Genomic DNA, 26,826 nt, shown 5'->3' with positions numbered 1-26,826 from the left:
ACGTCGGCTTCACAGTGCAGAGGTACCGGGTTCGATTCCAGCTCCGGCCTCCCTGTGTGGAGTTTGCATGTTCTCCCCGGGCCTGCGTGGGTTTTCTCCGGGTGCTCCGGTTTCCTCCCACATTCCAAAAACATGCATGGCAGGCTGATTGGACGCTCTAAATTGTCCCTAGGTGTGAATGTGAGCGTGGATGGTTGTTCGTCTCTGTGTGCCCTGCGATTGGCTGGCAACTGATCCAGGGTGTCCCCCGCCTACTGCCCGAAGACGGCTGGGATAGGCTCCAGCACCCCCCGCGACCCTAGTGAGGATTAAGCGGTTCAGAAAATGGATGGATGGATGGATATTTAATGTTCAAACCGTTGAGCGTGATTGTATTTTTTTTCCAAGTATCTTCTCAATTTGAATACGATGCCTGGATGAGGTTACAAAAGCTCCGTCAGCAGTTCTATAAGTTGACATGCTTGATTTGCTTTCGCCGGCCACATAAAATTATGTGGCGGGCCAGATTTGGCCCCCGGGCCTTGACTTTGACATTGACATTGGATCAGGTTGCTTGTGGGTGTGGCCACTCACAATCACACTGACTAGATTAAATTATTACATCAACTCCCCCGGACTGTCTTCTCTTTAGCACTCCTAAAGTCCCTACAGAGCCACAAACCAGTGGCCCTGTCTTGCTGCATTTCCAGAAATATCACAACAAAAAAACAAAAACTGAGAGAATATTTCAAGCTTTCCTTTTGCAACGAGAAAAAAAAGCCACCATTCTGCATGACCATGCAGCTGAAAAGGTCATACAGCGGTTTAATCACAACAAAGTCCACCTTTAGCTCCGCCCCCCCGGTCAGCCGGCTAGGACGAGCAGTCGCTCGTTGACATTGGACAGGGGGAACCCGAGGCACTTTGGATTTGGGACACTGGTAACAAATAATTCAAAGCAAATGAAGAATTCCGATTTTATGTAGTCATGTTCAGTTTTTACACCGTTCGCATCTTTAATTGAACAATATCGGTCTTCTTCTAAAACTAACTAAATCTTACAGTTGTAGAATTTTATATATATATATATGTATAATTTATATTTTTAGTATATTTTATATATTTTTAGTTAAAAATTGACCCTTCGGCGACACGTTAAGCCACACTTCCTACAGTGACATTACGACAGACCTTTTTTGTCCAAATTCTATACGAGACCGCTGTGACACAGCACTAATAAGCCACACAGCATTGAGAGCTTTGCCCAGCTCCAGCTCATTGCTCTTTACTATCCATTTTAATCTCTTCCAAGCATAAACACCGCTCGGCCCTTGTTGCAGAAGAGCCTCAACGCGCATACCCCCTAAGATGCATGCACCACAACATCGAATCATTTCATCGCATAAATAACACCCTGTCTGTTTGCCTGCATTCTCGACGGGTGTCGGAACGTACGCCAGAAAGAACCATACAATGTTACAAAGTTCAAATATTTACACAGATGCTACTAAGCTGCAAATCTGTCGCTAACACAGACGGACGGGCACATTTGTCTCGAATTTGCTGTGAATGAAAGCACAAGCACACACTACAGTGCGCATGGGTGTCTTTAATTAGCAGGTGAAAGTGCTTTAGGGGGAAGGTCTGTCAGAGGGTTTGACAGTGTACACAGAGTATTTTGGAGAGATTCCGAAAGAGGTCACCCAGCCCTGGCTTAATCCTCCCCTTTAATTGGGCCCTATGTCAACAGTCGTGACAAGTCTCATCTGAACTGCCTAGACAAGTACATGTGTACTCGCGTGACAAAAGAAAGAGCTAAACATCATCAAACATCAAATAGATTGATTTGAGTGCATTTTTTTTTTGTGTAAATCTAATATACAATAAGGAGTTCACGTTGGCCATGTGAATAACACACCCCACAATGTTTATTGGCCATCTGCACAGACATCTAGATCACCGAATGACATTTTGTGTTTTCTGTGATTTCTTGTGTTTTAGATAAGGCCGACATAACTGGCGAAAATTTGCGCACGATATTGTTTAATTGACATCTGGAATCAACACAAGAATTACAGATGCTGAATAAACTCGGTTTGGAATGTCACAGCGTTCGCGTTGTTGAAGTCTGTCCTGATAAATCAGGAAATAGCGGCGGATTTATTTATGCTTATCCGTGTAAATTATGATCGGCCAGCACGGGCAGCGAACTGTTACTCAGCCAACGACCTCTCAGTAGGCGCTATTGTACTTTTGAATTGTGAGACACCTTGATACTTGGCTGTAATGCGGCATGAGAGGAAACTGGAAGGCTGACAACTCCTTTTATCTGTTGATCTTCTTCCTGTCAATATCCTTTGCTCTCGCGGGGAGTCTCAGATTGTCCAAAAAGTCTCTAACAGCACAATAAAAGTTGGAAAAGGAGTTGCTTACAGGGTCAGAAAAGCGGCAAGTTGGTATTGCTTTGCATATTGCAAAGAAATAATGAAACATGATGAGAAACAACAAGTCAAGTTTGCATTTTAAGTTGTTGTGCATACAATTAAACCCTTTGAGGGACAGCGGTCACTCCGGTGGACGGCTTAACATGTTATCGGGTTACAGGGTGCACGGAAGGGTTAATAAGCAGCAATTTGAAATTGTGTTGAGAAGAGTGTTGGAGGGCATATCCGCAATCTGCAACCTGTGGAATTCAAGTAGGCGTAATTTGCACCTTGTGGATTTTTGTGGACATAGAAGCCCCTCAAAATATGTTTGAAAATGTTATTCCAGTCAACATAATTTGTTTCCTTTTTTTCCTTTTTTTTTTACAATTGAAAAACATGATTCAAACAGTCGTTGATGGTGTAGTGCGCTGTTTTCAAACGCAAGGCCTGGGGGCCAGATCTGGCCCGCCACATCATTTGATGTGGCCCGCGAAAGCAAATCAACCAGGTCAACTTCCATGACGCATGCTAAAATCTGTACCAAATTTCAAATTGTCATATGTAATAAATCATCGTGTTGAGCTACTGCAAGCATTTTCTTGCTTTACAGATACTTGAACAACAGTGGAACAAACTACTCTCCTTGACTTTAGATTTCAAAATTATCTGTTCATTGTGTACTGTATAAGTGAAAATACATTTTCACAGTCTTAATGGGCCTCCGAGGGGAATTGTGACTACAATGTGGCCCGTGACAAAAAAATTATTTGACACCCCTGGTGTAGTGGTACACTTGCCTGACTTGTGTGCGCGGAGCGTGGGATCGGTTCCCACTCGGTGACGGTGTGAATGCGGGGTTGGATGGTTGTTTGTTTCTATGCTTGCCCTGGCGACCAGTTCAGAGGTTATTCCGCCTTTTGCCCGAAGTCAGTTAGGGTAGGCTCCAGCAATTCCTGTGACCCTCTTCGGGATAAGCGGTGTTGAAAATGGATGGATGGATGGATGGATGGACGATTGGCCAATAAGGTGCAACATTTTCAAAATATTATCTGTTGATAAAAGCAACAACGCTAATGTAAATATGCCTCAAAAGTAATCAAGTTGCCTTCCAGAACGTTGTAGGCCTCAAGCAGCCTATCAGGTCATCAAAGTGCATTAGCGACCACATAAAGGCATACAGTATGTATTTTGGTTACAAAAATAAATTATACAATTGTGAGGAGAGCCTGGAAGCATCCCCCCCCAAAAAAACCCTTCAAACTGTCAGTTTCTCAGAATATTAAAAAGTCCTGTATTTTTCATTTCATAATTTGTCATTTTGTATTTTTTTTCTTCCTCACATTTACAAAGCCGTGCTGACATTGAGACATTGAATGATGGAACTTTCATTTGTTAGTCGCTAGAGCGAATGCGATTCGGTCATTTCTCAGCACTCAATCAGTCTTATCAGAAAATCGGTGGGCTTTTCCCACGATGCGAGCTGGCAGTCCCGAAAGAAAAAAAGATGGGAGTGGAGGAATTATGAAGGCAAACAAATTAGGTATTTTAAAAAAAACAGAAAAAAATGAGAAAATCGAGGCCAAGGGCACAGCGCACAAAATAAACCGGGCGATATTTTTCCGAGGAATGGAGGAGAAGAGATGGGAAAGCAAGGATAGGGGTGTGGATTTGACCATCCGTTTCTCCTCCGTCTCCAAACTGGGCTTCAGAAGAAAGACATTTCAACGAAAAGCCAAACCAAAAGTGATAGAAAACCCAACTAAGGCTTCGCCAGGATTCTCCCCTCCTGTCCCCCTTTCTTAAATCTTTTCTGCTTTCTTTATCTCCGCCGCTGTGGCTCGGTCACCTTCACTTTGGACCCATGGAGCGAGAGCGGCGCATGTCTGCCGCCAATTCCAAATGGAATCCACAAACACTGCGAGAGCTCTGTGAGGGAGATAGGTTGTCTCCCATCTTGGACGTAAACACAGAGCTGGGAGATACTGTTTTATGTTTTTTTTGGGGGGTTGTTTAGTTTTTTTTTTTTGCAATTGACTCAGATGGAGTCTGAAAGGGGCTGGCCAGAGGCCACCACAGCACTGTGGGCTGACCAAGAAGCGGTGGTCCACGTCTGCGAGGCTTCAAGCTCGGAGTCGAGCTTCGCATCGCCCGCGGCTTAACTCCTAACACCTGCCTATTACCGAGGGGCTGTGTGTCAGCTTTACAGGGCATTCCTGGATTTTTATTTTATTTTTTTTCCTCGATCAGAAATTTAATAACTTCAAGTGGACTTTGTTGTTGGTAAACGTGTGTACCCATGACGAAACGGACCAGATGAAAGGGCACGTTTAGTCGAGCAATCATCTCACACTCGATTTCCGTGATCAGGCTTGACGAATTATGAAGAGGAACCGATGAAGTAAAAATTGGTGAAATTGAAATAAAGCGTGTCAATATTAGTCGAAATAACACCGGGTCAACCGCTATGGATAAAACGAGACGGGCCGTGCGTGTCGGCTGCAACGCTGAATCTTTTAGGCCTTAAATGAATTAGTAATATTATGCTTTAAAAAAAAATCCTTCCATTAAAACATTTCCCAAGTGTTTTAACAATTTGTCCGTGACAAGCTTTCAAAATAATCCCAGGAATGAACAATTATAACACACTTTTAAGGCGCACTTTTTATCGTCTTGCTGTCTTTCCGAAAAAAATTTATAAATCTGAAGCCCTCATTGAACACACCAAACCGTTGGGCCAATGGCGAGCATGGATTTTGTTACTATGACATTTAGGGCAAAGGAGTGGCTGCATCAGGTCTTTAAAAACACAACAAAAGCACTTCTAAGCCACTAAAAGACAAGTCGATTTTCACTCTTGGAGGCAGCACTTCATCACTAAGCTGCAAACCATTATAAATTTGCAAAAAAAAACACATTCCCAAACAGTAATAATGCAAAACCTCCGCTGCTTACCCTGATGTCCTCCATCCATCCATTTTCTGATCCGCTTAATCCTCACAAGGTTCATGGGGGGTGCTGCAGCCTAGCCCAGGCGTCTTCGGGCAGTAGGCGGGGCACACCCTGAACCGGTTGCTAGCCAGTCGTAGGGCAAACAGAGACGAACAACAATCCGCGCTCACACTCACACCTCGGGACAATTTAGAGTGTTCAATCAGTCTGCCATGCATGTTTTTGGAATGTGGGAGGAAACCAGAGTACCCGGAGAAAACCCACGCAGGCCCAGGGAGAACATGCAAACTCCACACAGCGAGGCCGGAGCACTGTGAGCTCGATGCGCTAACCACTGGATCACCGGGACGACACCCTGATGTCGTGTTTCTGAAAATGAAATTTGGCGGCACGACTCCGTCAGTTGAAAGTGGCTCTGGATCTGTGCTTAGCCTAGCAACCAAGTCCCACTGTTTCACGATGGTGTGTCAGAAAATTATAACGGCTTGCTCACAGACAGAGTACATTTTACAGAGACTATTTGGCCCCAGTCTAAACGGAGTACATTTTAATAGTAAAATATTGCGGGTAAACTTTACACTGAAAGAAATATGGAGTGAAATTTATTATTATTTTTTATATTATGATTGTTATTATTTGAAAAAAATTTCAATCAAAAATTGAAAGTAAATTTAATAAAATATTTTTTGAGTAAATTTTACTTTTGTCGTTAGAGAGTTTTTGAGTATTTTATTTAAATATCAATGTAAAATCTACTCAGAATTTCTGTGTGGAAAAAAAATCATTATAAATATCACTCATTTTCTTTTTTTGTGTGTGTGTAAATAATTTACTCTGAATATCTGACTCTCAATTAAAATATACTGTACTCTATGAAATTTAATGTTTTTTTGTGTACAAGCAATAAAAAGTATACGATATGCTATGTTCCCTTTAAGATAATTTTGATTTTGGAGTAACTGAATCGTCATTATTTTTTTTTTAACTGTCTTTGTAATACAGATCCGGCTTACTGTCATCCTCAAAGTACTGTTTGGACAAACTAATGAGAATACAACTGTAAACATTTTTCAGGATAGTTAGTGGTTGTGCTGAGTATAGAATTTTCTTTTTGGGGGCGGGGGCCTTCTTATTTTATTCTTTCATCATTTATGAATTATTGGTACATTGTTTTATCTTCAGTCTGGTACTTTGTTTGACTGTCTTTGTATTTCTTGAAGTCCAGCACATTCAAAATTGCGCAACTTTGGCAGAATTACTTTTTCAGGGCTACAACTGAACGTATTTTGAGTCTCTGGGAGAGGTGATGACAGTGCTTGCGAGCTCCAAGCAGAAATCTCCAAACCCGGAAATGTCTTTGTGGGGTTGACAGTGCTAACCACTGGTCCGCAGTGCCAATGTAAAGACCCAATAGTGCAAATATTTAGCCATGTTGTGTCACTGACATGGACTGTCAGCCAGCACATATTTTCTTTCAATGAGGGTCAAACAGAGCCATGTTGTTGTTGGTATGCCCCTACCCCGTCCTCCCCACAACCTCCTAAAAAAAAAAAAAAAATCTTCTACCCCTGCAGGGACATAAACTGGCATAATTACGCTCAGTTTCCTCAGACGCTGATACCCGATCAGTTATGAGATTTTACATTCTCGCGGGGATTGCGCCGCTACGTAATCTGATCTGGGTACAGTGTTGGAGGTGCTTGACAGATCGAGAACAGACCCAGAGGTTGCCAAGGGCTACAGACTGATTCCTGAGTACAGGGCTGGTATCTGCGGGACTGGACTCCACTTGACCCGTCAATACCAAAGACTTATTTATAGGACCGCGTGTGTGTGTGTGTTTGTGTGTGTGCGCACATTGCATGTGCGTGTCGCATGTGTTTGCAATGACACCAAGAGGGGAGTACGTCTTATCTGTACTAGCTTGCATTCATCAGGAGTGACATTTTTTTTTCTTACCATTCCAAATTCAATGCAAACACATGCCCTCATGTGCTATCGCCATTCAGCGCAACATTCGTAGGCCTGACTTATGCAACTTGTCAGGAAGAAATCATACCACGGTCATGCTAGAGCCCGATAATTCAGTCTTTTTATTTTTGAGTCCGATGAGCCTTTCTTTCTTCATTGCCCAATTTAATAAGCTGCAACAAAGTAGGTTCACTGATAGGAACTTAGTCGCAGTTGCTTTTGGTCTCCTTGGGTATGTCTTACTGATAGTGATCAAATGTACATAGGTTCTAAAGTCAGCAAAAAATTGTTCATTTTGCAGTCTGTGTACGAGTGAGTTCTCCTCAGTGTGTAACATTCCAGCCTTGCATGTTGCTTTATGTTGACATACGTCATGATTGAGACTAATGGGATCAACTCCAGCTGGTTTTGTTGACTTGGCTAACAGGATTAGTGGAAAACAAGTGCCTTTACTTCATTGGTTATGGCAATTTTCACAGTCCCCCCCCCCCCCCGGTGGCAGACTTCTTAAGTAAAGATCTGGGGGAATGAATGAAAGTCAAACCAAAACAAACTTCCAAGAGTCACAGTTAAAGTCACAGGTCGTCATAATGTGTTTGTTTGCGCCTGTTTGCTGTTAATTTGATTAAAGTTTTTGTGTACATATCACTCCCGCCCTCCCCTCCCCGGAAAAAAAAATCCTGTAAAGTCCATTTGAAATACATACCGATTAATGATGTGAACAATTGTAGTTGAACAACCCTAAGGTCACACGATCCAGAATTTGAACCATATTTGTTCAAAGCTTCTGAAATAGAGTTCCTTATATCATAATACAGTATACAATAAACATTACTGTATGATAACCCCCCCCCTCTATTTTTTTATCAGCACTGTCTGTCAAGTACAATTCTATAATATTGCCCCCCCCCCAAAAAAAAGGATTTATAGTGCACTGCAAAATGTTTTGTCACTGCATTTTTATTTGTATTTAATTAATTTTTATTTAAATAAAATCATGTAAGTAAAGTAGATGATACATCAACTAGAAAATGGATCTGAATCCAGATGATTTCATTTTGTGTAGCCACTGAGGAAATCTTTAAATTCAACACATCATTTTTTTTTCAGCGTGGATTTTTACCCTGAATTAGAAGCCCAAGATAAACTGTCAGAAACTTGCACAGAAAAAAAAAACAAAACTCCGGCCTTGTTATTTTGCCTCCTGACACCAGATACTTAACCTGGTTAGGGGCGATTAAATGAACAGATGAAACCCCACTTCCGTCCTTGCTTCGTTTGTCCTTTTTAAAAAAAATCTCATCCTCTGTTCTCAAAATGACCATCCGAGAGGCGGAATATCCATCTCTGATCACAGCTAACTTTGACCAACAGTAAACTGGACTAGTTGGTTACCAGTCAATCATAGGGCATATTCATTATTCCCACAATTTTCCTTACCTAATTTGGTTGTTGTGCTGCTTTTCGCTGGTGTCTGCTCTCTCTTCTTCTCTAATGTGCAATTAGTCTCGGAGTTGGAGGAGGCAGTAATTGTTTGCTGCCAACTAGTGATTAACACTGTTACTACAATATAATTACCTAATCTGTCGGATGCGGATCTTAAAAAACACAACAGGTAGCTGCATTGTAAACAAATGTGTCTGCTTGGTCGAACCTTATCACTTGAAACGCAAAATTTTGTGACACGCGGAACATCCGGAAAATGACACGCCAAGCTTCATGGCGCTGACTGCAACCTTTTCAGGATCGAGCAAAGTTATGACTGACCTTTCGTTCTTTGCTGAGCAGACAGGTTTGCAACACATATTGCTCCCATACTCCCTGATTATTACCCCGTGTACGGTCACGGTGTCCAAAATGTTTGGAACAGTGTCGAAGGACTTGCTCTGCTGAAATGACAGCGGTGCCATCGCAAATTATGTGAAATGTCACGCAGTTTAAAACCTACGCCGCTTTTCACATTTATTTGCGGCTTAGCATTCCGGAATAGATGTGTTAAATTAGGGAATGAAAAGTTTGAAGTGGCGACTTGGGTCTGAAAAATCGGCGTTTTATAGTGTGAACAAGGCGACGGTGTGTCACAGTGACCAGAGGTGTCACTTTCCACACACACGGCAAATGATGTTGGATGATGTCACTGGCTCCCGGAGTCATGGAATAGCGCCACGATCGCAGGCCAAACAACTCATAGATTCCACAAGGGCTAGGAGGACAAGCGGGGGGGAGGGATAGAGCATAAACGCCACGGAAGGAGGGATTGTAACGACCCCACAGTGTCCTCGACCGCACAGAAATGTACGCACTGAGCACACGTTTCCAGTCGTTCCATCAAGGCCTCCAAACATAACAGCACATCGACCCTTGTACGGAACCCACATCTTGACAGCACTTTGCTTTAGAAACAATGCCCAGCTGGTACAAACTTTCTGCATTTATCTACACAAACGGCTGACTATTGAGGTCACTTAACAAAGTACGCAAGCAATAGATTTTGAAAGCCTTTTTTTTTACGTGTGTGAGTCTTCTCGAATGATGTTTACAACCCTTATGGAGAATCAGCTTGGGTCTTAGATTGCTATCATTTTTGCTGGGCCAAATCGGCCTTGAAGACTTTCCCGGTTGACGAAAGTCCCACTTTACGATATTGTAAGGTCAACGAGGCACAATTACTGGTTAGCAGGCCATCCAATGTGCAAGTCAAACATTGAAAAGTTCTTCTTTTCATTTGATTCATATCTTAAATTAGTTTTGTTCTTTGTTGGTTCAAATATTTCCCTGAATTATGATTTACTTGTGCTTTTGCATAAGCTAGCGTTAGCATAAGAGAGCGTTAGCATAAGCTAGCGATAGAGACTGTGCGTGTGCGCATTTGTGTTCCGACACTTGTAAATTAAAACCCTTGATCCTACTGTGTCTATTTCACAAGCTACATGAGTATTGACACACACACTCACACACACACACACAAAATACATATTTGGAACTGTAGTGCCACTTGTTGATTTGGCATGCTCATGACAGCTTGTGATAGTTTTGGGTGGTGTTAGTTTTATTTATTTATTTTAATAAAAAAATACATAAAATTGAGAACTAAAGATACTGAAATAAAATATACAGCCAATGAAAAATAAATGTGTAAATATTATAAAAACAAGTAAAATAGGTCATGTCCAAGCATTATTAGATCAGAATAAAAGCAACACACAAGATTGAGATATACAAAATGAATGCTCTATTATTATATAAATATCAAACAAGTTCAAATTCATATAGAACAAGGGGTAGAACTAGATAAGGGTTTTTTTTGTCTTCCTATTTCCTTTTAACATGTCAACTGTGCTGGATGATGACTGTTTTTTTTTCCTTTAGGTTTTTCTTTTACTTCCTGACAAATTTCTGTGAGCTGTTTCTATGCTCAATCAAAACACACACACACACACACACACACACACACGCACACACACACACACACACACACACACACACACACACACACACACACACACACACACGTTTCATATCATCAAATAGAAGCACAATAAAGATGCTAACAAGGTAGTTACGAATTCAAGCTCAAATCACGTCCACAGATTGTATGAGAAAAAGAACATGTACGTAAAAACAATGTGACAAAATATTCCGTTTGTAAAACATTTTCGGTGCACAAGTGTAGAAATGCGTGGTGAATCGGCCAAATATTTTGTTCGCGAGCATATTTTTGAGTCAAAATAGAATCATTGTTATGATAAGCAAAAGGGACAAATGTCTAAGGAGGATTAGATGGGACAATGTACTGTTTTAATAGACTCAAATAAGACTTCAATTGTGACCGTTATTTGTCTTTGTTGTTTCTTTACATTCATTTTATCATTCATCAACCCTGGACATTTACATTTCCGTCTCTGTCATACTATAAAAGTCCCAGTGGTGACTCATATCTGCGGGGAGACACTTCACATGCCGCACTGGCGAGAACTGCAAACTTTGCATACTTGACACGAGCTTGCAATCTCCCCTCAGCCGTTGTTCCTGGGCATGACTGACAGCTTCGGAAATGTTTGGGCTTCTAAACGTGTCTAAGGTCGCAATTTGTCAGATAAACAAGACCTCTCAAACCAGGCGTCTGCTCACTTGTCAGATGGAGAGGACTTAAGACAGATCTCCGGCGCACAATTCTTAACAAACTTCCGAAGGTTCATGACTGTTCCAAGCTTTCTCAAATTTGCGAAGAATGGCTCTCGCCGTGACTTGTTGGGAGTCCTGACACTTTAGGATGACTTTTTACCCCTTTCCTGTCTGATATTTATTTATTTCATTGGGACAGTGCACATGAATCAAATGTGCCGAACTTAGCATATATGCTAGTTTTCAGCCGTAGCCCGAAGACAGCTTTCTTAACAAAAACAGCAAAGATAGATAGATGTCATTTACGTTATTGGTCAACTGTTCTCAAATTTCTTGCTTTGAATAGTTGGTTTTCCTTAAAAATTAAATCACCTTTTAAAAATGCCTTTTATGTTTACTTATGGGACCACTGTCTGATCTTCACATTTGCTTGATGATCTTAAAACAATGTAGCAGGAAAACTTTAGCAAAAAAATAATAAATAAAAAATTAGAACTGGTCAAATAATTTTTCTTGGTGCAATGCATACACACACACACACACACACAAACACCTGCCGACCTTCCTACCTACATACATGTTCCAGCCATTTTGTGATTTTACAATTTGTCCACCAATCATTTGCCCTCATTGGAGCCCCTAAGGAGATGTGGAAGAAAACACAAACAAACAAACACAACTTTAAATTCCCTCACCAGCTGCCCCGTGGGAACGCAAATCATTGCGAGGGAACACATTTTTTATTTTATTTTATTTTTAAATGAGCGTCTATGTACTTCCACGTCATTTTGATGCCGATAACCTCCAACGTGCGTCTGTTTGACAAACGGCAGTAACGTCAAAGACAGACTTGGAACTGCTGGTTTTCAATTCTCTCTAAAATCAAATTGGTTTACCTAGTAGGTTACCTTGATTTACATAAAAGCGAATTCAAAAATATATTCCCTCGCAAAAAAATAAAATCAGAGGGACTGCAAAGAGGTTGTTTTTTTTTACTGAGGAAAGGGCTGCTTTTTTTTTGTGTGAAGTTCAGCCTGAAGTCTGTCCAGGACTGAGTGCTCATCTCATGATTGGTATGAATATTTTCTATGACCTTGTATTTAATGGCTGGATTTGGCTACATAGCGGTTGGGAACGTGGTGCACAGCGACCCTTATCATTCCTTCCTGTCAGACACAAGGAACGCTTATGGCCTGTGGGGACGGCTGTCTGAAATTCTCTAAAGGTCTGCTGTTGGCTCAGACTCGACAGGTCAGAGATCACGCTGGCCATCGGCTTGCATACCAGGCAGACAGGAAGGTAGCGGTTGTGAAGTTACAACCAGGTTGCTGTTTGTATTGGATGAGGAAAAACTACATTTATTCTACTAAATAAAATATACTGAAATCCAGAAAAGTGGCTTTTTTTTTCACAAAAATAGGCCGACAGTAAATATACAAGGAAGGAATGGAGGGCCGGGCCAAAAGTTAGAAATAGAAATGGAAAATAAAGAAGATATCACAATGTCTTTGTATGCCAGTAATGTAACATTCTCCTCCACCATCACACTCAGCAACGGTTCTCCTCAAGGATGTGTACCGAGCCCCCTGTTGTTCACGCTCTACACATTTGACTGCTCTCCGACTCTTATTAGCGGTCCTGTTTGCGGAAAGGTTTTAACATGATAACAATCAAACCATTCTAGGAAATGTTCATTTACTCGAGCCACAAGCAATTCACCCTGAGCATGGAAATTGCCAGAATCGGACTGAGTAAGAATCGCTTAATGTTTTTCAAAGTCTTGTAGATTTGAGTCTTTCCGACTCCAGGCGTCTCCTGAATGTTTCGTACTTTGTTACCCGCTTCGTTTAATCAGATACATATAACTTTTCCTTCCATGGTCATTACTCTCTCCCTCTTTCTTCGTCTTCACCTCCCTCCCTGTGCTCTGCAACTTGAAGTAACTGCGCCACCTGGTGTTGAAATACCTGTCATTACAAGTCCAAACGAAATGAATGCAATCAAACCTTAATTGTGCACCAATCTTCGGCGGGCCGGATTAAAAAGACCAAGGGGCCAGATCCGGCCCGCGGGCCGTAGTTTGCCCTTCGCTGCTAGGCCCTAGCTAGTAGCTCATCATGCTAATTTGTGTGTATGGCCTCCAAAAGGCTGTATGCGCGTCCTACAAATGAATAACTTAACAAAAAAAAGTATGTTTTACTTCTAATTTTGTACCATTAAAACAAATCTGAGAAGTTTAAATCGAATTCCCAACACACTCCGGTACCGTATGCGAATTTTCTACACTCGGTGTAGCAGTTATCAGAGGTTGTTGTTCTCTATTGCTCAAAAATTTGAGCAGACACACAAAGCTCTTTGTTCGGCACTGATTTTCTTCCTCCCTGATATCCCAAAGGTGATTTCGAAGTCAAACTCACAATTATATGAATGGTGTTGCCTATGCATTCCAAAATTGCATCTCATTAGCATGTTTATGTCATGGCAGGAAATGTTGATAGAGTATTACAAAATTCACTACTACGCTATTTACATAAACTCTGTTAAAACATTATTTGCGTGTGTATAGTGGGGTTTTGATATTTCCTGAATTTTTCATGTTTCCATGGCAGGACACTGGAGGTAGTTTTGAAATAAGTACTAAATCAGTCAATACGATATTTTCCGATTAACCTTACATGTAAAACAAACGAATCTCACCCAACCGTTCTCTTTTTATTAGATGTGAAACGTTCTTTCAACGGGACTTTGCCGTTTATAATTTCATAGTAAAGCCAAGCAGCGCGTGTCTTGGTATCATCGGACAGCCGTCTGTCAAACCAAAGCAAACAGTGGATCAAAAGCCAGATACCTGTTCTCGTTCTTCTTCGTTTTTAATGAAATTTCCAAGGTCTTCTGAAAATGGACAACATACATAAACAGAAAATAATCAGACTAGATTGCTGTCCTGAGCGTTAATTGAAGAACATCTACATTTATCCCTGATAGCATCGACATACAATCGGCTCGAGTGCGATCGCAATATAAAAAGTTGATATTGTGTAATTTTTGCTGAAGCTGATTCCCATAGCTTCTGGTATGTCAGCAAAAACTCTAAAAATATGACCCTTGCTGCCATGTTATACTTGGCCTATGGGATGGACAGCATTTAGGAGATATTTGGAGGCAACGTTTCACGGATTCCCTTTTCCACGCTTTAATGAAGAACTTGTCTAAAATGATCCAAAGGTCATAATCAAAAGCGACCTAAGGGGATTTTCTCATGGTGGGCATACATTTTCCTGATTGGGCTGTTTGGATGTTTGTCAGAATAGAAACATGGGTATAACGCACAAATGTCCCGACAGAAGACAGGGCATGAAAGCGTTGAGCTAATATTAGCTTCAGTGGTAGTGTTTTAATATTCCTTGCTAGCAGGTGACACAATGGGAGCAGTATTATTAATGCACAGTGTCTGCTAAAGTCAATGCAGCACATTCTGTTTTCAACTGATGTGATAATCACGTTACATTGGAGTAGTGTTCACACTTGAGCAAACTTCTGACTATGATACTGTACATGCATCAAATACCTTCATTCCAGGAGTGAAACTACAGCACGTAAAATAGCAGGGCACACATCGACAAACAACCATCCGCCATCACAGTCACACCCAGGGACAATTTAGAGCAGGGGTGTCATACTCATTTTTGTCGCGGGCCAGATTTGAGTTACAATTTCCCTTGGAGGGCCGTTACGACTGAAACCATATAAAGAAGTTAAGGTTTATTCACCTTTTGTTGAAGTTTCTGTAATGAGGGGTTTGGTAACAAGAAAATGCTTACAGTATCAAACTTATTTATTACAGATAAGAATTTGAAATTTTGGTTGAGATTTTAGTAAGCATCATGAAAGTTGACAACTTTGATTTGCTTTCGCGGGCCACATAAAATGATGTGGCGGACCAGATCTGGCCCCCGGGCCTTCAGTTTGACACCTGTGATATAGAGTGTTCCATTCGCCTGCCATAATTTTTTTCAGAATGTGAGAGGAAACTGGAGTACCCTGTGAAAAGCCACGCAGGCACACGCATTAAAAACTCCACACAGGAAGGCCGGAATGTAACCCTGCATTTCTGCACTGTGAGGCGGACGTGCGAACCACTCGAACACCGTGCAATCGACATTAAACAAATAAATCCATCAATTCAAAACATTTCCTGCTTTTAATGTTGTCCTGACACGATTGACTTCCCCTGCCCTGTAATTTTCTCAGCTCCACACCCCCATGGAAGGCAGTGAATGGACCGCATGATAAACAGGGAATCCCAACTGACTGCTGCTCCCAAAACACAGCTTTGCGGGGTTGTAACTATACTTGATGGTCATTTATCTGAAGCCTGAAACCACGTGATGGATCCAGTATTTGTCCTACACACAATTGTAGCACTGAAAAGGAATATATTTAGGGTGCCTTAGGTGCCAAGTCTCCAGGTTCCTGCCATCACTGACTGGGTGACGTCACCTAAAGGCACCTAACATGCACATATAATTTTCTGTGTGTGTGCATGTATGCTGACAAATTTAACTTTTTGGCCTAAGTACTCATTTATTTATAAAATTGCAATTGTAAAATGTACTCCTGAAAGAGTCTCGTTTAAATATTTTTTTCACACAGGTTATTTGGGTTGTAAGTCACATTAATGGTGGAACACGTTTTTTTCTCCCCTTTATCTGGTCCTTACTTCTTTTATATCACAAAAATCTGGCATTTGAACAGGGATGTGTAGCCTTTTTTTTTAAATTCCACTGTCAATTCACTTTTTATAGCACATAAAAAAAACAGCACAAGCCACTTGAACTTTTCCTGAGAGTTTGCATTGCAATAAAATAAATCTTTTGGCCACTGTAGAGCTTGATTCATGGATTTGAATGCCCCAAAATAAAATTCGGCATCAGCGACGAAGAAAATCGGATTCAAATAAAAACATCCATAAGCACACTGAAGCCAGAAAGAGGATTTTTCGCCAACAACTTCACGGGTCATACAAGGCTAATATTTCAACTGGTCTCAATTTAATGGCACGTGCTGCCTCAAGCTTTTTAAATGTATTTCGCTTCCAAGTTGGAATTCTCTATTGTGCTCCTCTTTCTCAAACTAAATGTGCCTTTAAATTCTGTAATAACACTACTAAATACGCTAGTAAAAGTTGAATAACTGGCTGGAGTGTGCACGGTTTGGCCTTCATTTGTATCACTTGGAACTCATGTGGAATAGACATTAGCCGTTTCTCAGTTGTCGTTTTTATTCATTCTTATGCCCTTGTGATCTCGTACTATGTCGTGAGTCGTGGCCCAAGTACCGTTCCAACAGAAAGTTTTGACAAAACTAAGAATACCAAGTATGTTGTTCTTGTCGGTTACAGTAGCTTAAATCAAGAATGCATGGGGTGGACTTGGCTAGGAAACTAGCCAAACTAACGAAGATGCTTTTCATCCTACTGTCATTATCACAGCCGTTCCAATTTACTCTGAACTCGGAGCCCTGTCAGAAATCAGTGTAGCCCCAGTTAAGCCCCCACCATTTTGTTTTATATTCTATAATCCATCCATTTTCAAATCCACTTGTTCTTACAAGGGTCACGGGGCGTGCTGGAGGCTAGCCCAGCTGTCTTTGGGCAGTCGGCGGGGGACACCCTGAACCGATTGCCAGTCAATCGCAAGGTACACAGAGACGAACAACCATCCGCACTCACACTCACACTCACACCGAGGGACAATTTAGTTCCATTAACCTGACATGCATGTTTTTTGGAATGTGGGCGGCAACCGGAGTACCCGGAGAAAACCCACGCAGACACGGGGAGAACATGCAAACTCCACACAGGAAAGCCGGAGCTGGAATGGAACCCTGCACCTCTGCATTGTGAGGTCGACGTGCTAACCAGTCTGCTGCCATATTCTATAATATATTTATCAATTATTTTCTCAGCGCCTTATGTTTTGGTTAAGCCTCCTTTAGCCCTGGCCGTTACTGACATTTTTTACATTTCTATTAAAATGTAAAAGGGTGCTTAATAAACTTGCAGGGATGTGGATGCGAGAATTGTGTTGCATCTTACCCCCAAGTAATAATTTAGTGCCTAATTATTATGATTATTATTTTTGCGGTTTTGGAACAACAAATATAGTACCTCCATTATACTCATATTTTTATTGAGTTAATTTTTGTGGGAGGAAAAATAAAAAGCACAAAATAGATTTTGCACTTCACATTGATTTACTGTTCAGCAGTTTTGTGCCTTTCTTGCATTCTTGAATGTTGTTTTTTTAAATAGCAAGTGGTTATTTAATTTTTTATTATGCTTCAAACCATTTTGTTGTTAAATAGTGGATCTTTTTTTCAGGTTAGGAAGTGAGTGGCCATATCTGCCCCCACCCCCAGTAGCACTGATAAAAAAAAAAAATTCTGGTCCCTTCCATCATTTCAGTTGCCCATCCTGGTCCGAACTTGTTGCATTGACAACATCAATGCTCTGGCAAGCTGAAATGTTGCAGGTTTAATTCCTGGTTTAATGGCAATATCCTTGAGTGACACACCAGAAAGTCGATCGTTAAGTGTAGAAGGTAGCATGTAGTCACAGGAAGAAAAAAAAGAAACCAACAACATTTTTTTTCTTTAAATATTAAAGGGATATTATTTTGGTAGACGATCCATGCTATCAGCACACTGCGCATGAACATGCTACGTGGTTGTTATTTCATTGTTGGCCACTTTTTGTGTCTGCGTTTCAGCTTAATATGTGCATGCGTGTGGAATATTTGCTGCATCGCCCTAATCACAACCAGGTGTCTCCCACTCCAATTACCATATGGTTCTAACTTTCTCCCATGTTTTGATGAAGGCCTACCTGGGCTGATGGTGAAGAAACCCATAAAAATGACTTAATTTTTTTTTTAATCGTTAGTGGAATGGCTGTGAGAATACAATGGAATGGAGCACAGAATTTTTTTTTTTTGCCTCACATGCAACCTTCCTTTGCTGCATTGTGTAGATTGGCGCGCGGTTATTAGAAGCAGGACAACTTGTACTTGGCCGATCGACATAATTTCTTTCAAACGTCTACGTTCTTGGGGGTTACCGCTTCTATGCAAAGAGCACAATAAAACCAGAGCAGAAAGGCTTTAATGTGATATTTTTATGATCTGTGATTGCAGTTAAAAAAAAGAACGCTCAATAAAAAACGTGTTGCAGTTGGCTTTTTTGTGGGAGGCGTGGGCGGGGATTTCAGTGACCGTAAATGACAGGTCAAAGGTCAAAATTGAAATTTCGCTGCAAAAGTAATGATGGAAAGTGGTCTGTCCATCAAATGTTCTTGGAAGACAGGATCTAATTGTACTGGAAATATTTATTTTAACTCAATGTAAAACTCAAAACGTAATGTTTATTTATTTTATGTATTTTTCTGATTGTGAAAGCAGCGAGATGCTGTTGTGTTGCGGCAATATATCAAGAATGGAATGATCTGAGGCCTATAATGGGTCTTCAGGAATTACGAGACACCTGATTTCCCAGCAAAACCATGACATCATTGATTATTCGTCCCCTGACATCATCGCCCCGCCCCCACAAAAAACCTTGACTATTTTAGGGGCAGTTGGCTGAGAAAAGTAATCCAATTGAGCAAATCCTTCTCTGATTGAGGTCAATCATTTACTGCGCATTGGCAGTGGTGGAAAATCACCAAGTACAAATACTTTCATGACTGATCAGAACCTTACTTGAAAATGTATTCGGCTGCCCACTTAGACTTTTATGACCAATATTTACTTTCGACTGCTTACTTTGTTTCTTGATTATTTTTTTTCTACCTTTGCGGATGGTGACACGGAGTAGAAAATGAACAATATTAGGGAAATGAAGTAAATCCCGTTTGAGATTGAGATCTTGGGGTCTCAAAAGGCAGGTAAGGACAAAAATTCTCCATCTAATCTTAAAAAAATAATAATTAAATAACAAATCTAATTCGACCTCCCCCCCAGCTGTTTTCATTTGATAACTTCACAGGTTTCCGATCGGCCACGGGTGTCAAACTCAAATGTGGCCCGACAGATCATTTCATGTGGCCCGCGAAAGCAAATCAATCATGGCAACTTCCATGATGCTTGCTAAAATATGTACCGAAGTTAAAATATCTCATATGTAACTCATTCACTCCCAAAGACGTTTTTAAACGTCTTTTCAGACTTGGTTCAGAATTGGCTGGTACTGAATGAGTTAATAAATAAGAGAGACATCGTAACAATTTTCTTGTTGCTAAACCCCCTCATGATAGTAACTTAAACAACAGTTTGAATAAACCGTTATTCTTGACTTCTTTATACGATTTTGGTCATAGGCAAAATGTCAACGAAAGACTGAATTGTGAATTGTGACTGAATGCTTGTTTGTCTAGCTGTGCCCTGCGATTAACGGTCTCGGTCCTAGTGCACTAGCAAACTGTTCCTTTGGCGACCACAGATTTGGACTTATTTTATTACTTCCAGGTAATCTGTTTCAATTTACATGCTTGATTTACATGTGTGATTGTCACACATCAGTGACACAGATTTTCTACCCGTACAAGACTGAATAATAGAGGTGAATGGTACACATGACCTTATTGTTCATGGAGTGTGATGCCGTTTTTCCCGTCGTATTTACTGAACAGGAAGTGCACCGAAGTGAACTGTACTTGGGTCAGCATTCCCAATATTTATGGCGAAACAGATGCTGTCATCTGTACATGTAATGTTCCAAAACTTTTGTTGCACAGTGTTTTGTTTTGGGGTTTTTTCCTCCCATGTCTTTAATATGCTTTATTTCACTCGATCAGAGAATGAGCTCAGACTTGTGTCAAATTCATAGACTATGACGTTTCCAGCAAAAAAATCAAAATGGATTGGCTCAGTTCTTTGTAATATTGGACAGGTTATTCAAATTATCACTGTTCTTGCTCTCATTTGTCAACGAATATTTGGGGTAAATTTCCATAAAAATGCGGCACCTTCAAGTTGAGTCGGAGTGCTTTCGACAAGACAACTTTCAGCCCACGTCGCTGCTGAAACTTTCTTGAAACGTGAGTCTACTGATTATTACATCACAATATTAGGTACCTTATAAGGTACCTAATATTAGGTACCTAATAAGGTATTAGGTACCTTATAAGTTGTCCACTGTAGTAACCGCTGTCCCCGAAAGGGTTAAGTATATTCATGCCAGAGCATTCTGATTAATTTTTCTCTCATGTGGCACAGTTTTCCAGATCGAGAAAAACACCAAAGAATCGAATATGTAGTTCCAATTACTGTACTGGACTGTAAATTTTTTATGCCTTTGCCGATTGCCGTTTTTTGTTCATGTATAAGGTATGGTTTTGTTTTGGAGGTTTTAAAAAAATACAGTCATACCTCGGTTTTCGACCATAATCCGTTCCAGAAGGCTGTTGGAAAAGCGATTTGTTCGAAATCCGAAACTATTTTATTAGCTCATGATTTTTCACTATTCAGAAAAAATAATTTTCGTAAATCACAACAAACACAGCTGCTCACAATGAACGCTACACGAGGAAGCGTCACTTCCTCATGTAAGGAAGCCAAGAGGAGTCAAGTGGCGTATTTGGGTTGACTCACTTTGGTCGAAAACCGGTTTTCGGTTGTAATCCGATGCGTAAAATCGAATCGAAATCCAATTTAGTCAAGAATAGAGACGTTCAAAAACCGAGGTTTGACTGTATTGTTTTCCACTGCTGGTGTTGATTTGATTGACAGCTATACTTGAAAAGAAACCAAGTCAACAAAATCCGATCAAGGCATTCTAACCCTTTCAGGCACAGCGGTTACTACAGTGGACGGTTTATCATGTTATCAAGTTACAGGGTGCGTGAAAGGGTTAATTTGGAATTGCGCGGTGGAACTCAATCCTTTCGGGCGTCCGAGGCTTGGACGTCGCGCCTTTTGAGAGTGTGATTTCCTCCATTCACATAAAGGATGTTCATAAAAACCCCTGATCAATATCGGCGAACGATCCGTCTGTTCCCGCTTTTCCTTTGTGGAATGTGCTCCCACTCTCGCATCTTGAGTCGTGAGCCGGATCAGAGGTGTATATTGTGTTACTGTTTTCATTTCTACAGTGAGGATTTCTCGTCTTGGTCAAAAATTCACGGCCCAAAGCTCTTGTATCCACAATACAACACCTGGAAAAAGAAACTCTTCATTAATCTCCGCAGCCCTTCACAATCTGCGGTTTTAAGAACTCCTGTTTCCAAACCACATGTGAGGCGGCACAGCGGCTGGGCGGCAGAGCCTTTGTTTTAGAATAACTCTGGGTTATTTTCAGGTCATTGTGGCCCAGTGGTTTCTTAATTGAATTTTAGAAGCGTTTTGTTTAATATGCCATCGTTAAAGCTCTCTAAATATAGCGCGGGTGACCTCATCTTTTCCGGAGCTTTTTGGGAAGATAATCCTCAATGTTATTCTTTTATTTTTTTAATATGTTTTAGCGCTAAGAGCCCGATAAAGCAACGATGAGACTTGTTCACATTGATGCTTGTTTGTTTGAAACTTCAGACTGTGCTAATTGGTGATATTCCTGAGACTATTAAGTGGATCTGTTTTTCTTTTGCATCAGCTTTACTTTTCCGATCTTCCGCACATTTGTGCGTGTTACTGTCTCCACATTAATTCCCAGAGGCTTTCAATAAGCGTGGCTGCTATCTGTGGTGACACTCTTTCCTTTAATTGTCCTCATGAAAACCCTTCCAAATAATGAATTCTTTGAATCAGAGCTTCGGGAGTGAGCCCATAATTCCCTCAATATTACATTTGTCTGTGCTCAACGGGGCATATGAATGATAATCACGCAAAGTTTAATTACGTCCAGTCCTGTTTCCAAAAACATTAGTTTCGGTAGCTATACAAAATCTGAAAATCCCATTTATAAGTGTAATCATAAAGATAATACTCCCCAAGGTAAGTCAAACAGCAGAATATAGAGAGATGACAAAGTTGTACTAGACTTGAGATGCCTTTTGCTGCCTAAATATGGATTCATTAAAACACAAAGAAATGAAAATGATCTCAAACAGACACCACTGGATCTAATCTGTGATTGATCATGGATGCTAAAGATGTCCCGGCACAACAATTCGACGTCAACTTTGAGTGGCGTGGATTTTAACCCTTTGAGGGACAGCGGTCACTCCAGTGGACACCCTATCGATGTCATCGGGTTACAGGTTATCATATATTATTGATATTGGTGTATGAAAGGGTTTAGTAAGCGTGAGAAGCCATTTTCATTTTCATTTGGTTGAAGCAACCCCCCCAATCAGTTTTATCCTTTGTTTTGTGTTCACAATTTATTTTGTGATTTCCTGTCCTGATTTTCCGTTCTGGTGGATTCTTTTCAATTTTCTTCGTGTCATTGAAGTTGGCGTTAATTTACGTTTTTCGGAGGCGGTCCTTGAACGCGTCTCGAGTCGAGCGAGAGAAGAGAAGGCACGGAGAGGAACGGAGACGTTTCAGTATTATCTTGAGAGTGTTAAACAAATTCATAAAGTCAAGTTTAAAAACCCAACAATACAGATCTCCATTTTTGGAGCTGCAACATTTCATATCATGATAAAATGGACATGCCATCTTTGTCTGTGCCTCGTCATTGGCTGGCAACCATTCAAGGTGTTTCCCCTGTTCCCCCGCCTCTCACCCAACGTCAACGGTCGGCTCCAACTCATCCGCAGCTCCAGAAAATGGATGAATGGTCTCATCAGATATATCTGATTAAAAAGTCCAGGGAGTGTATGTAATGGATATTTTCAAACAATCTTTACAAGTGACGTACACAGTCTGCTGTTTAGTTATTTATAATCACACTTGCTTAAGGTGCAGTGAAAAGTAGAAAGCACTCTGGGTGGCGTTCGTGACTAAAGGACAGCCGGTTATTTTTTTATGATTATTCTTTCAGTCACACACTAGTGCTGTGTTCATGATCATGACATCAGCGTCCTATTAACTTGGCCGGACGAAAGACAGGCTCAGAACCCCCCAGGAAGATTCATCAACAATCAAGCAAATACAACAACATTTCATTTCTCGGCCAGTGTCTGTAACCAAGAACTGCTCACAGTCTTCACAAGGGTCTGCAATCTGTCCGGACTACAATAGCCATGTTCTATATTTATATTAGCTGTATTTTCCAGATACTGTTGGTGGACAGCACTTGGCAGATAGCGTTAAATATTTCAAAGGTGGAAAAAAGAACGTGGTTCGGTCTTACGGCATCCTGTCACGCATCACGTTTACATGTGATGATTTGTTGTATGGTGGTAGTTGTGCATTGTTGCGCTGTTGTTTAGTGGACTACTAAATTAGAAGCCAATCGCAAAATTGGTGCATTAGAACAAACTCAAAGTGACACTAACAGAGTTGGTTCTCAGTGTGCGTTGGTCACAACCTGAATGATGAGAACGGATGGTCAGGCACTATTAACCCTTTCGGGGACAGCGGTTACTACCATGGACAGCTTGTTGTGTTATCAGGTTACAGGGTGCGGCCTGGTGGTCGACCGGTTAGCGCGTTGACCTCGCAGTGCAGAGGTCGTGGGTTCGATCACGTGTGGAGTTTGCATGTTCTCCCCGTGTCTGCGTGGGTATTCTCCGGGAATTCCGGTTTCCTCCCACATTAAAAAAAACATTTGTGGCTGGCTAATGGAACACTCTAAATTGTCCCTAGGTGTGATTGTGAGCCTGAATGTGTACCAGATAGTTGTTCGTCTCTGTGTGCCCTACGATTGGCTGGTAACCAGTTCAGGGTGTCCCCCGCCTATTGCCTGAAGGCAGCTGGGAAAGGCTCAGCATGTCCCGCAACAATGTGTGGATAAAGCGGATCAGAAAACGGATGGATGGATAGTTACATGGTGCCTGAAACGGTGAATAAAACATAACTTTCTTATGGACAGAATAATATAGTTCACGGTTCACTTCAATAGCAAATGTATCAATTGTTAATGTGCTGAGATGATTGGAAGAGGAACCAGAGTCCACCCAAGCCTCTGTTGGGTAGGTGATGATTAGTTTTATAATCACACGGGTTACCTACAGTACCTCAAGATTCCAACACCCCAATGTTTGTAATTTTGGATCTCTCAGTTGAGTCCATTTTAGCTATCACTGATGAAGTAGCAAAACCACCTCTTAATGACAGAATACAAAACCCCTCAAAATGAATGGCTTCCACTTGACAAGAATCCAAATGGCCTGGGCTGGCTAACTGTTTTTGTTTGAATTGAGATACATTTTTGAAGTAGATACAGAGTGTACCACTTGACGAAAGAAAACAAATATCCCCATTGTTTTCCCTGTGTGAAAAATCAATATTGCCACACGAGCAACATGGGAATCCTGAAAACTGTCTTCAAAGATGAGGCAGGAGCAAATCCACTAACGTCAAACTAGTGTTAATGATGCCATCATGTGGACTACTCGAATTCTTTAAAGGCTTTAGAGACACTTGGGCACGAGTGGGTTAAGGGAGGGGGGGGGGGGGTAGGTGGGAGGGTGCCACAAAAATGGTACTGTGGCCAGAATTTCATACAGGGCACTCTTATAGGCCTGATGTTGATTCACAAAGCAGAATTAGACATCTCGCATCCTGTCGTATTGCTTCTCACACGATGCCCCATTCACAGTCGCAATGAATTTAACCCACTTCACTTGACAAAAGGATGATTGGCAGCCAATCACAGTGCAAAATCAAATACTGAAGAAATGAACAGGCAAGTTACACCACAGGTTGACATGAGCAGCACGTTTTATATGATCTCGATCATGTTTTTGGAGAGCTCGGTTGGTATCCTATCTATGCAGCAATATTCGGTCGTTGTTTGGAGTCCATCGTCAAAGTATTTGGCTTGGTTCCTGCGACGTTTGGTGGCTCCTGTCTGGAAACGGATTTGAAGAATGAGGGGATTAAGTGAGCGCTGGAATTTGAGGAGATTCCAGTTTGTGTTCATCTGCCTCTTCAATTACAATCTCTTTTGAGCGATGCATGACATCATGGAAAACTTTGCAGTCTGCGAGTGTAGAGGGAAGAGCTTTCACTATTTGGAGGCTCCACTGGGGATGCATCGGTCTAAAAATAAAGATTTTGACTCACATGGTTCCTCAGATAGTGTCACCTTCGTCCTTTGATGTTCCAGGCTTACATTACTGACAGGTTAATTGGGGTTGTGAATCCTCCCTCGGATATTCGAGCATGTCTTACTCATCAGGCTTCGTGATGTAGAACCACATTTGTTTTATCTGGCACGTACAATTTATTTTAAAAGACATACTCCAACACCCTTGACGCATCTGAATGGTTGAAAAAAAAAACAAAATCATCCAAAGATATCAATTCCACATAAAATCAATCATCCCAAGATTATCGTGAAGTTTCAATGCTGTGACATCAACTTTGGTGACCACTGATCACAGTTTTCACACATTAGATTTTTCGTTTGATCACTTTTGCAGCAGACAATTGGTCAACCGTGCCAAAGCGATATGTCGGCCCATCCGCCATCTTGAATGTGGTTTTAATATGAGGCATAAATTCGGCTTATGATATCACAAAACAAAGCTAGCACAACATCATACATTCAAAAGCAAAAATTCTGTGTTAGTCAAGTTGAGTTTTTGCCTCATGATACCTCTCCAAGGAGGAAGCATATAAAAAATGTATTTCACTCCACATCCAATACGGCTGCATCGTCGATGTACTCAAAATCGGGTCTTTCTAGAAGTGATGATAATACTTGCGGTTGTCGCAAAAGGCGGCATTCAAGATAGGATCAATCGGGCTATGCGGATATATGGAGGAAAGTAAGTGCTGTCTGTAGGGTATTAATTATTTTGCGCTACTGGTACCAGAACTTCTGATGTTATGAATCGATCGTTAATGTAATATATTCGTCAAAATTTTAATGCTACCCTGTGCTCTGCAACTACAAGTCACTGCGCCACCCGGTGTTGAAATGCCTGTCATTACAAGTCCAAATGAAATAAATGCTATCATTCACATTGAACCTTAATCGTGTACCAATCTTCGGCGGGCCGGATTAAAAAGATCAATGGGCCGGATCCGGCCCGCGGGCTGTAGTTTGCCCACCTCTGTTAACACTATCATAATAAAAACAATATGTCGGTAACCAAGCTTGCCTTCATCTGCTGGGTGACGACATATCGTTGAGTCATTGCGCAAACGAGTTAACCGCATGCCTTGAAATGTCAGATGAAAACTGACAACTCGTAAACTGCGCTATTGAAGTGAACGTCGCAGAATTGCATTCCATCATCGCCCAATCACGAGAACGATCTTCAGTG

At 41.2% G+C, this 26,826-nt stretch overlaps 1 protein-coding gene across 2 annotated transcripts in view; it reads right to left on the bottom strand.

The window, feature by feature from the left end:
- Nucleotides 1–26,826, bottom strand: part of myocd (myocardin) — a 91,009-nt gene that overhangs the window by 32,383 nt on the left and 31,800 nt on the right. For both annotated transcript variants that reach the window (XM_052072344.1, XM_052072349.1), the window contains exon 2: nucleotides 12,020–12,089. In XM_052072344.1, coding sequence (XP_051928304.1) covers nucleotides 12,020–12,071 — 52 coding nt within the window. In that variant the 5' untranslated portion in view covers nucleotides 12,072–12,089. The remainder of the gene's footprint in view (nucleotides 1–12,019; nucleotides 12,090–26,826) is intronic.

Source organism: Hippocampus zosterae, chromosome 7 (genome assembly GCF_025434085.1).
Source record: "Hippocampus zosterae strain Florida chromosome 7, ASM2543408v3, whole genome shotgun sequence".
Taxonomy (NCBI): Eukaryota; Metazoa; Chordata; class Actinopteri; order Syngnathiformes; family Syngnathidae; genus Hippocampus; species Hippocampus zosterae.
This window is presented reverse-complemented; position numbering and strand designations above follow the sequence as displayed.